The sequence below is a fragment of the Ambystoma mexicanum genome, chromosome 8, assembly GCF_040938575.1.
Source record: "Ambystoma mexicanum isolate Mex_15411 chromosome 8, UKY_AmexF1_1, whole genome shotgun sequence".
Taxonomy (NCBI): Eukaryota; Metazoa; Chordata; class Amphibia; order Caudata; family Ambystomatidae; genus Ambystoma; species Ambystoma mexicanum.
The window spans coordinates 359685999-359698279 of NC_090929.1; the positions used below are offsets into that span (position 1 = coordinate 359685999).

Genomic DNA, 12281 nt, shown 5'->3' on the forward strand with positions numbered 1-12281 from the left:
GGTAAGGTTTGATAAAGTTAGCTCAAAGAGATCCTAGTAGGATGTGTTTTTGAAGGGGCAGGAAGTGGGTGAGAATGGCCATAGGGATCAGCATGGACACGGGCAGTCAAAGGGTGGGTAAATAACTAAACAACACCTACTTGTATTCCTGTCTGTTATATTGTAACCTTGTATTTACTCACTGTCTGCAACTACGCCGTGATACCTCCGGGTCTGGGCGTATAACACATTTAATAAATAAATAAATAAATGCATGCTTTGTGTCCCTCCTCATATGCCATTTCTTCCTAGCTGTATTCTTAATGCAAAACCTTCAGCTTATAGGTGGTGCCAAAGCACCATCTAAAAGTCAAAACTAAAAATTAGGAGAAAGCTTGTGTTAGGAGCCCAACAATGGCAGTCAGGATGGCTGTGCATGACGACAGAGTGGTCTGACTCCACTCCTTGTCTGCTTCCAGCTTCTCCCTGCTTCCATCTAGGTGCCTCTCTCTTTAACTCAGAATGCCCACACACTGACTAAGCAACTCTCCACTTTATGGACACTCCCCAGGTCTGTGCTTCTTCTATCTGGGAGCTAATGTGAGTGGTAATGCTTTTGTGATTAGTCGTTCTAATGGAGCTAGTTAGGCTCTGTGCGCTTGTGAAAACACGAGCCTGCAGGGCTGCAGCATTATGCTTACTTGCGAACATGACCCATTCCAACCTGTAGGTGCTTATTCAATCCTGGTTTTGTTCTTTGCATTCTGGGATTTGTAGTTCCACTTCTCCCATTATAAAACTCAGACTACAAGTCCCAGAATGCAAAGAATAAAACAGGACTCAATAAGCCCCTGCAGATTGGAATGGGTCATGTTGGCAACTATGCATTACGCAGAGTGAACACTCATAAGGCTTATCCACCATCTTGGAATTGACGTGTAGCACAAGCAACAAGGGAGAGTTGACCTTCAGACAGCACACCTCCATCAAAGGGGCTCGGCACTCGATTTGCCGCTCTGAATTACATTTTCTATTTCTTTATTTGCATGTATCAAATACATGGTATTAGCATAGCGGGCATTATCACACCGCTTGGGCAAAAGGGCACACTGGAGTGTATTAATTACACTCCAGTGTGCCCCACTTATAGACACTGGGTTAAAGTGCTGTGAAAGCCTCCTGTCACAGAGCGCTGGTACAGCCGGGTGGTCCAGGGGATCCCCAATATACCACCTCTGGGAGAGCATCACACCACGAGTCATGACATCCAGACCCTATGACATCTCATCCAGCTCCCCAGAGACAGGCTGGGACTTCATCACAGGAGGCAGAAGATTACTATGCCGTACTCGTTATACGTGCATGTGATTGGCCACTTTAGAACACCTGTATGAAAGCAAGCAGCAAGGTAGTATCTTATCTTTAGTGGTCAATAGGAGCCCCAGTGTTGTTCTATGGAGAAATGGATGGCACTGTTGGTCATAGACACAGTGGTCATGCTTTTTTTGTTTTTGTTTTACAGTGGGCTAAAACTCTTTGTGGGTAATACATCCTTGACATTTACATGGATATTCAAATGCAATGCCTCACAGAGGGAACAAACAGCATCACACTATCCAAAGATCAAAAGGCAACAGTTAAGCACAATTCACATCCTAGACTGAACGTGAGAGGCAATAGTAGGTACGGTTAAAGGAATAGTTCACTCTAAAATGTTATTGTCTCAAAAGATGGGCAATAATCAAAAACATACATTAAACATCTTTTTAAAGAAAGTTCCTATGTAAACTTTTGAGCAAACGAGGCTCAAAGTGTTTACATGGGAGCATCCATTTTGTCATTTCAAGCAGCCTCCTCTGTTCATGTTAAGCTCTGCCCTGGCGGCACTAATCAAGCAGCAAAAGCCCGCTACTGGGAGCTTTTGCTTACTGCATCCAGAGCAGAGCTGAACATGGAGGAGGCTGCCTTCACTTTCATTTTACGTTTTCGGTGCTCCCCAAGCCCAGGGAAGCACAGAAAACGTAAAATGAAAGGCAGAGCAATTATAAATACTTCGCCGGCATCCGGAAGAGTTTTCATAAATGCTGCAACTTTCTTTTTGGGAACTCGAAAGGAAAGTCGCAACAATTATGAAAACTCTGCCGGATGCTGGCGAAGTATTCATGATTGCCTGGACGTACTTGCCTACAAGCAAAGGCGCGGCACTTATAAATACAACAACGTTGTATTTATGATTGCGGTGGCTTCAGCTTTGAGTCTCCTGGACTCCCTTCGGGTCAGGGGAGCTCAGGAGACTCAAAGCGAAAGCCGCCGCAGTCATAAATACAATGCAACTGTATTTATAAATGCTGCCGTTTTCTTTTCTAAGTTTCCCGGGCTCCTCATTTGCTCAAAAGTTAACATAGGAACTTTCTTAAAAAATATTTTTTATATATATTTTTGATCATGACCCATCTTTTGAGCCAATAAAATGTTAGCGTGAACTATCCCTTTAATGAATGGAGAGAAGTAATTACAGTGCCATTGCTTTTAATATACTTACGCAGGAAGTATTTAACCCATGTGAAAGGTTATATATACAGAGTCAAAGCCACCTGTAGTATACTGTGACAAAAGGCCACCTGACCCTCACAGTTCCAGAACTTTGGCTGCTTAAGAGAACCATAGCCACTTTAAAACACTGGCCTGCGTGTTAACAGCATCACCATGGTACTTGTTTAGAACTAAATCATGTAAAGAAAATGGGAGTGTATAGTAATGCCAGATACCCCTATCTGTAAACTTTAAAGTAAACACATGGAACTGGAAAATAGCACTGCAGGCCGCGGTACATTATGGCAGTGTCAGAAGGCTCAATTACGTAGGTGTCCTCTACAATACTGACTCCCTTCAAATATCAACTAAGAAAACCATAGTTTAGAAGGCTTACAAAATATTCATTAGTCTCCACTTTATGTTCCTTCAGGGATTTTCTGAAACATCTATCCATATATAATAAATGCTTAAGTATGCTTCCGTACTCAGCTGATGCAATTTATCAGTGTTGGGTTGTCCTCTGCTGTCCAAATGGCAAAGTGCATCTCGGTGTGCCATTCCAATTCAACAACAGCTATCATTTTAACAAACAGAATGTGCACTGTTCTATGCGGTCACCTTCACCTTCCATTATCTCAAACATTGGGAATAATTTCACGTTACTTCTTTCCACCCCCACTTCTCTCCACAAAAGGCAAGGCAGTTCCAGTGTCAATGAACAGTTTATTATTGGTTCAACGCTTCAGTCTCTAAAGAGCAATATGCTGCAGGACGAATGCCTCCTCACGAGCTAAAACTGAAAGTAGGTGCTGTAATTATGCTACTACACAATCTTATGCCACCACGGGGACTCTGCAAAGGAACAGGGTTGACGATTACGTGTCTACAAAGACACATCATAGAGGCCTGTTGAATTGGTGGCACTTAGATACTGTTCTTATACCGCGCATAACTCTCATTCCATCCGATACAAATATGCCTTTAAAATCCAAAAGAAGAAAGTTACCTATACGTTTAGGCTTTTCAATTACCATCAATAAGTCATAGGGACCTACGCCGCCTTCGTGGAAGCGATCAGTGGTGGCCATTAGTAAGTCACAGGGACCTACGCTGCCTTCCTGGAAGCGATCAGTGGTAATCCCGATATTTAAGAAGGGGGACAGAAGTGACCCTATGAATTACCGACTGATAATAGCCTTTAAGATATGCTAGAATGGCATATGTTACAATGGGAATGGCAAGTAGGTATTAAATTGTTTATTGCTACGTTCAAATGTTTTCTTTTTTAAGTGAATTTGATGATATGTCTATGTTTTATTTAGCTACTTGTAGCATACTGCTTGGTCAATGGCTCAATACTGTGTACAATAGTAGAAAGGCACATGGCCTTTGCCATGTTTAAAACATGACACGTAAAGCTCATATTAAGAGGTCAATCACAGTTCCACACATCTCAGCATATAGAAGGCAGACTTGGTCATGTATGACAAGATGAGGCTGGTAACATAACATAACAGGCATATTTGTAAAGCGCATGTTCACCACCGAAGGGGCATTTTGTCACTAATAACATATGTTTATTGTTTCCCAACTTAATGGTACTCATTTTATGGACCTCAGAAGGATGAAGGGCTAAGTGGACCTGCCGGGATGCGAACTGTGACCATGAAATCAAACACAGGTCCCTGTAGTGGATGCATTCATTAGTCCACTGAGTCACAGAGCCAATGACCTGGTGTTATCGCTCCTCAGATTGCTCACCAACATCCTAATTCTGAATGGGGAAGGGTTGGACACAAAGTGCAGGTAAAGGCTATCTGTGCCTTTATGCAAACACACTCTATTCTGGTGAGGGTGGAGAGAAGTTACTGGATGGTGCATGAGCCCCATGTATCAAGACCAAACCAGAATTTCTGTGTGCAGTTCCTGCATGGTGCAAATGGCCTTGTGCCAGATCCGTGGGGATCAGAATCCTAAATCCTGCATATCAGCTCAATGCCAGTAGATTCTGCTTGCTTTTCTTACATCAATAGAAATAGCTAGCACAATCTGTTGGAATCAAGGGGCAATGGCGGCTGCCACGTGTGTTGGTGCATCCGCCATTGTAGAGCTCCACTGAGCGTGCAAGCCTACACGCTTGCAATCTCTCCACACACACTGCATTCTGCAGTAAAGGACACATAAACCCTGGCAGTAAAAGGCATGGAAACCATGGCAGATCAGGCTCCTATGCCGTTCAACACAGAGTGTAGTGACTCTGAACCCAGGTGAAGGAGCCAGATGGTCTGGTCATGCAATGAATCAGGCTCCCACATGTGGATTCCCCTGCCCATTAGAATAAGACCATTTCAAGGGGGAACACATTTCCTTTACCTTACCTTATCTTTCCCACCGGACACACAGAGGTCAGATTTCAGAGCAGCCACAGAGGTGACGGCATCATTGTGTGCTGGGATGTTCTGAGGGACATTCGGACTAGGGCAACTCACATCCACGTATCCATCAGCCCTACAAAACAAGAGCAAAATCTGTTAGATCTTATATTCATTTTCAACATCACCACCATACTTCTAACACAGCTTTTAAATGACTATGTTTCAGAAACAACTTCTGAGGACATCATGCAATACATTCTATAGATTAAGATGAACAGGTCTATAAATATTTAGACAGACTGACAGCAGGAGAGGAGGCGGTCTTAATATTGTGAACATTCTCACATAATGCATCTAGAAGATTGGGCAACAAGCAGAACATGGCACATGTATTTTTCCAATGTCAAGATTTGGGAGACAATACAAAAGATCAGGATAAGGAAACAACCATGAAGGGGATGAAAAGTCTGTCATAAGTGGAAACAGAGTAGTAAAATAGTCAGGAGACCTAAGGGCAGCACATACGTTTAGGTTTCAGTATGTAGATTATTATGTACCCCCATTCCAAGATGGCCCCAGATTAATCTTTCATAGCATCACAGAGGACTTTAAGGATAAAGGGATTGGATGGGACTATAAAGACTTGGGGTGAACTTGGAGAACCAGCCTGGCAATGTTCCTTAGTGCGTTTCATGGTTCCGATCCAGCCCATGATTTGTGGATGTGCCTTTTTTTATTTTAGTCTTTGGCTTACCTCTTCCACACATGACCAGCTCCTCTGCTTCTGTCTCTCAAGTCCCCCCCGTCCTCCCCTGTTGCTCCCACCTCCTCTTATGTGCTATCCTCCCTGTCTCCACTATGCTCTGCCACCATGGATCTCACTACTCTCTGACTTTCTCACACAATTTAAAGGAAAATCTTAAAAGTAAACTAGGATGAATGGTTACAGTAACTTTATTCTCAAATAAAATAATAAAAGAATAGTATAATGCAGGGGTATACATTTCACGATGCATGTTTCTACTTAGCCATAAAAAAGAACATGCCACCTCAGTTCTCCACGTACACATAGTACACCATTTCTTACTCACCAGGACTGAATTATCGGTAGCCAGTAGCTAGCTCAGAGTGCACATTCTGAGGCCTGGATTGACCACCTGGACGGCACAAAACCTTGTAGCAAACAAACACTACCGTAAAATAAAAACGGTTTATGTCTCAGACATGCATGGGCTCTAATGGAATCCAAATTAATGGCGCAAAACCAATAGTCAACTGAGAAGGGGAAGGGCTAATTATTGGAGGAACTGTCTTTTGCAAACAGAAAAATTATTTGATCAACCAATAAGAAAACAATCAATCATGTCCTTGACTCCGTGAATTCCATGACGTTTCTGATTTTCATTCAAGAAAAGAGGATGCCTCTCTGTCATTTGCAATAAATACACATCATCATCTAGGGTTGATGTCTTGAGAGAATTGTTATTTTCTTGCACATAGCAAACACTACATGTAACACCTTGTCCCTCCTCTCTCCTGTCACCCACTCGCCTACATCATTCGTCTTCCTGGTCTTTGCCCTTTCCTTCCCATTCTTTCCTCTCCCTTCCTGCTCCAGTTCTATCCCTCCACTAGCATCTTCCTTTCCCTGCTCTTGCCTCCTTCTGCCTTCACTCTCACTCGCCGGCTCCAACTTCACTCACATCTCAAACCTCTGTCACTCTTCCAAAAGGCAACCCCTTTTGATACCCTGGGCCTTTTCAGTAGTTGGGCCAATAATGATCTGAGCCAGGCCACCTGTGTTGGTTTAACAATAGGATTTAGGGATCGGTCGGTTTTGTTTATCCCCACTTCCGGTTAGGTGTTTTGAGTCCTCATGATCTATGGGGACATTACAAAAGGCAGGCCCTTGTCATGGTGATTGCGGCATGGGTGTCCACCATCTCCTACGTGTCTAGCGATTACAACCCGAGCCATCAATACTTGGTCTGTGAGTGAAGGGTAAGCAGTTCTGCATGTGTCATTTTTTCTAGCTTTGCCAGTTTCCTGCTACAGGGCAGCAACTGTAAATGGCAATGCGGCTTGACCATGGAGTACAGGCATACCCTGCAAATTAATAAATACTGTGCTGCTTCCTTTCTCTAGGTAACATTAAGAGCTCTAAAGTAGTGGCTGGGAATAGGGGTTAGGGGGTAGGAGTGGAGGATATGTGGGGTTCTTCCTAATGCCACTTGTGGGGTTGGCAAACCCATTCCTCAACTTCGAGCATGGGACTTTCTCAGATCCCAGTACCAGACACAGTCAACATACATGCCAAAATGCCCTTGCAGTTCACCTGCTCATCTCTGAACAAGGTACACTGGTAGAGAACAACTCTGGAGCAGTAGAAAACGTCCTAAAGCTACGGGTAATGAAGAATCACATATGTATTCAGGACACCACCAATCAAATTTAATGCTATCAATAATCTCCATGGGAAAACAAATGTAATCCAAGGACAAAGAATCACTATTTCAAACCCAGATGATACGCCCAATGGACTAATTCGGAGCGGGACTCCACACAACCAAAATGGAATCAAACTAATTGTACTGCAAACATTGAATAGACCGCCTGTTAAGTTTATATATGCTATGTTATGAGTATGAAACTTTACCCACTCATTATTCTGTATGAAGAATTCTGTCAGGTATGTTCCATTTAGAGTGTTTTCGTTTGAGGCAGGCAGTTTGAGAGCATCAGCTGTGCCACAGGGTTGTGTCTGCTGCCTGTTGTGTTTTCACTTCAATAAACCCATTAACTTTGAATGAGCAGTGGCTATTTATTCAACATTGGCGACGAGGATCAACCCACTGCTTCTCCGACCGTATCACATTACTTTCCTGGACACAGCGCCTCCCTCCCAGCAGCCTGGACACCAGAACATGAAAACAGCACACCGCTGATCAAACAGAAACGGCTCCCCGTCTTGCTGCTCCTCCCAGTGATGGGAGTTTGAGCGGCGCCCTTTTCCCAGCACAGCTGACAGCATCACAGGCAGCAGGCACAGGGCTGCGAGCCCTTCAGATCAGATTGGGAGGGGAAGGGAATCTTATCCGTGTGCGCAGAGTATCTAGGGGATGTATTTTCACAGACTGGACTTATACATTGTATTTCAGTAATCAAGAGTCTGTGCATATACAGTACTAGACTCTTGTTTAATTTTGAACTGAGCCTGAATCTCCATGTACCACTAAACAATGAATGCTTTCCTGAACACTCCATACTCTGTCTAAGGAAGAAGCCCGGACTGCTGGAGAGGCCCATTGTGATGTCACAAGACTCGCCACTGTGACACATAATAATATTAGAAACTTGGAACATTCCATTTCATAAATTAATTCACAGTAACCTCAGGGCAGCTAATCAAACTTCAGATAAATCCATTCTGCAAGTACACAGAATACTCCCGGCCCTCTGCTCACCTGCAAACTGTCCTACCTGCACCCCTCACCTGGAACAGACGAAATGGCAGCAGCAATACCGCCGCCAGCTCCATTTCTCTCCGAACCCGGTCGCCCTCCGCTGAGATGGGATAGATGGATCAAAACCTTTCAAAACTATCTGGTGGCCATAGGTGGTGACAGGTATAGCTCCGGGAGAAAAAAGGCACTCCTTTTTCACAATCTTGGAACAGAGGGTCGCATAGTGTTTGATGGCCTCACACGAACCCATGAGGAAGGTATTGGTGACGGCGATGAATACCTTATAGCCATCCAAAAAATTGCAGGACACTTTGAGCCAAAAAAGAACATTACTTTTGAAAGGCATATGTTCTTTCAATGTACCCAGGATAGTGCAGAGTTGGTCGAATCTTACGTGGCTTCTCTCAGGACACTGTGTCACACATGCGAGTTTGGAGAACTCACTGATTCTCTCATTAGAGACCAACTAGTGCTTTGCACGAATAGCTCTAGGGTACAAGAGAAACTACTGGCCAAGGATGTCTCCCTGGAGTAAGCTGTAGAATTAACACGTAGTATTGAACAGACGTCCCAGTACATGAGAGAGATGAAAATTGACAAGCAACAATCACAAGGCTTGGCACAAGGAGTGTGTGCTGTTCAACAAAAGAAGAGAACACCCAACAAAAAGGAGTGGTGGATTCAGAAGTGCACAAGATGCGACAATTCAAGACACATGGCAAATTGTCCCACATGCCCAGAGAGATTCGCAGAGTGCTACAAATGCACGAAGAGAGGGCACTTCGCAAATGTGTGCAGGGAATCCTCCATTAATGCTATTGAGCAAAGAGATCCTGCATCTGTTAGTCATAGTCACACATCGGGCAGAACAATTAATGAAGCTCCCATTCAGGAAAACAGTACTCGCCACATATTCCATATTTATGCAGTATCCGATGACAGTAAGGGTCCTATTGATCAATTCGAAATAGATGGCTGCAACATTGAAATGAAAGTAGACTCCGCCTCCCATTGGACAATAATATCCCTGGATACGTTCAAGAACGTTCTAGGGAAGAAATGCAGCATATTATCCCAAACAGGAGTAAAACCATGTGGATATGGAGAGTCATCTATTCCCATGGTTGGAGAATTCCAAGCAAGAGTAGCATACAAAGGGAGAGCATGTATGGCCAAGATCTTGGTAGCGAAAAAGGGCGCATCGTTATTGGGGTGGGATGAGCAAAGAGAACTTGGTGTCCGCATTCAAGCTAATGCCAGTGAACCAGTGACAATTGCTAAGATTGAAGACAAGTGGAAAAAGGAATTCCCGGAAGTTTTCACATCCAATCTAGGAAAGTTATCCAACTTTGAACATGATATAAAGCTAAAACCAAATTCCAGACCCGTTGTTCACAGGGTGAGACCAGTTCCACTCAAACTACGACAACAACTGAGTGGAGAACTTGATAATCTGATGCAGAAAGGGGTGATAGAACGCATCGAAGGGACAGAATGGCTTTCTCCTGTTGTTCTAGTGGCAAAAAGCAATGGAAACTTAAGGCTGTGTGTCGATCTGAGGGACTTGAATAAGAACATCTTCATTGAGAGGCATCCACTACCCATCATCTCAGAGACTCTAGCCACATTGGGAGAACCCAGTTGGTTCTCAGTAATTGACTTATCTGCTGCATACCATCAAGTTCCACTGTCAGAACAATGCCAACATGTTACCGCATTTGTAACACCTCTGGGCACCTTTAAGTACTTACGGATGCCTTTTGGGTTGGCATCTGCCGCATCAGTTTTCCAGAGGGTGATGGAAGAAGTATTAAAGGGGCTCAAGAATGTGGCAGTTTTTCAAGACGATATCCTAGTGTATGCTGAGTCTGAGGTTGAGCATGATTGTATATTGAGAAATGTACTGCAAAGGTTAAAGTCAGCTGGTCTCACAGTGCAGAGGGAAAAGTGTCGCATTTCTCTTAGAGAAGTTGAATACTTAGGTCATAAGGTTTCAAGTCAAGGAATATCTCCAAAAGTTAAGCTAGTAGAGAATATTTGTGGTGTTCCTGCTCCGACAGACAAAGATCAACTTAGATCCTTTATGGGCATGGCCGAATATTACCACAAGTTTGTGGAAAAGTTTGCAACCATTTCCTCACCATTGAGGAATTTGCTAAAGAAAGGGGTGTCTTTTAATTGGACAACAGCATGTCAGGAAGCATTTTCCACCATAAAAGAGAGTATATCGAAAGCACCCTCCCTAGGCAGTTTCATTAGTGGTAGAAAGACAGTTCTCTCAGTTGATGCGAGCCTGACTGGGTTGGGTGCCACATTGTGTCAAGTAGATTCAGGTAAGGAGGTTCATACGATTGCATTCACTTCCAGACCATTAAAGGGAGCTGAGTGCAATTATTCGGTAATTGAAAGAGAAGCTTTGGCCGTTTATTGGGCCATTTTACACTTTAAGTATTTTCTATGGGGACAGGAGTTCCTGATTAAGTTGTGATTGGGCAAAAGGCTCGCCCGGGATTGCGAGATGGATAATTGGGCTGCAAGGTTACAATTTTACACTCAGTTACATTCCAGGCAAAGACAATGTAGTTGCTGACTGTCTGTCCAGGCTTCCTTTGGATCAGGTGGGACTAGTCCCCAGCATAGAGAATGAGGAGGATTTGTGTATTTGTGGATCTCGAATATCACAGAGAATGCTGTGGGGAAAGGAGAGTGGAGTGAAGCTGATCTAGAGGATTCGTGTCTTTCCAGAGTGAAGGAGTGGACTAGGTTGGGATGGCCCAGGAAGGAGTCTCTAGATAGAAACTTTGATCGATTCTATGAAATTAGGTTAGAATTAAATTTGTCTGAGAATGGTGAGATATTGAGAAGAGGATGCAAGATTATTCCCCCTGTAAGTATTAGAGTTCGCTTGGTTGACCCAGCTCATCAGGGCCATCTGGGCATAAGTGGTACCAAGAGGTTGGTGCGACAGTCATATTGGTGGCCAGGGATGGACAGCATGGTTGAGAAGAAAGTTAGAGACTGTAGGGAATGTAGAAATGCTGATAAAAGTAAAGTTGTCCGAGAAGTTCCACTCAGTCCAGTTAAAGTTCCTAGTGAACCCTGGAAAAAACTCGCAGTGGACATCATTGGCCCTATCCAAGGTCTGGGGGATGGTTTCAGATTCATGGTGGTACTAATGGACTACCACACCAAGTGGTTAGAGTGTAAGGCGTTAAGAGAGGCTACCACCAACGAATTGATCATGTTTTTTGAGGAGTTATTTTACAAAGAAGGGTTTCCCACAGAAATTATAACAGATAACGGAGTGCAGTTCTGTTCACAAAGAATAAAGGAGTTCTTACAGTGCTATGAGATCAAGCATTCCAGGACTGCTCTATATCATCCTAGGGCAAATGGCATGGTTGAAAGGGCCAATAGATTCATTAAAGGTGGCATTCAATTGGCACTAAATTCAGGTATTGATTGGTCTAGGTTGTTGAGGGAAATGGTGTGGAGTTATTGTATCACACCACATTCCACCACTAAGGTTTCACCATTTGTCTCACTTAAAGGGAGACAACCTGCCTCCAAATTATGCCCAGGATTGTTAGGATTGGCTGGATGTGTGAAAGTAGATAGGAAGAAGATAATGACTTTGATATATGAGGCCCAAGATGTATATAAACAAAGGTTTGACTCCACATTTCATGTTAAAGAAGTGGGATTGGTGGAAGGAGACATAGTTCTCATAAAGAATCCTCGCTTTGGTGTAAAATGTTCTGAAAGCAAGTTTTTAGGTCCAAGAAAAATAGTAACCATTCGAGGCAATGTGGCTATACTCGATGGTGGTGAATGTTGGTCTATTTCTAGGCTTGTCAAAAGCACTTTAGATTATATAGTCGACGAAGGCAACATGGAGGGTGTTGACGAGGGTGGTGAGTCAACTGAT

The 12281-nt window shown here is 43.6% G+C and overlaps 1 protein-coding gene across 2 annotated transcripts in view; it reads right to left on the reverse strand.

Moving 5' to 3' along the window:
* Positions 1-12281, reverse strand: part of WDR31 (WD repeat domain 31) — a 607423-nt gene that overhangs the window by 479898 nt on the left and 115244 nt on the right. For both annotated transcript variants that reach the window (XM_069609820.1, XM_069609821.1), the window contains exon 3: positions 4893-5022. In XM_069609820.1, the coding sequence (XP_069465921.1) occupies positions 4893-5022 (130 nt within the window). The remainder of the gene's footprint in view (positions 1-4892; positions 5023-12281) is intronic.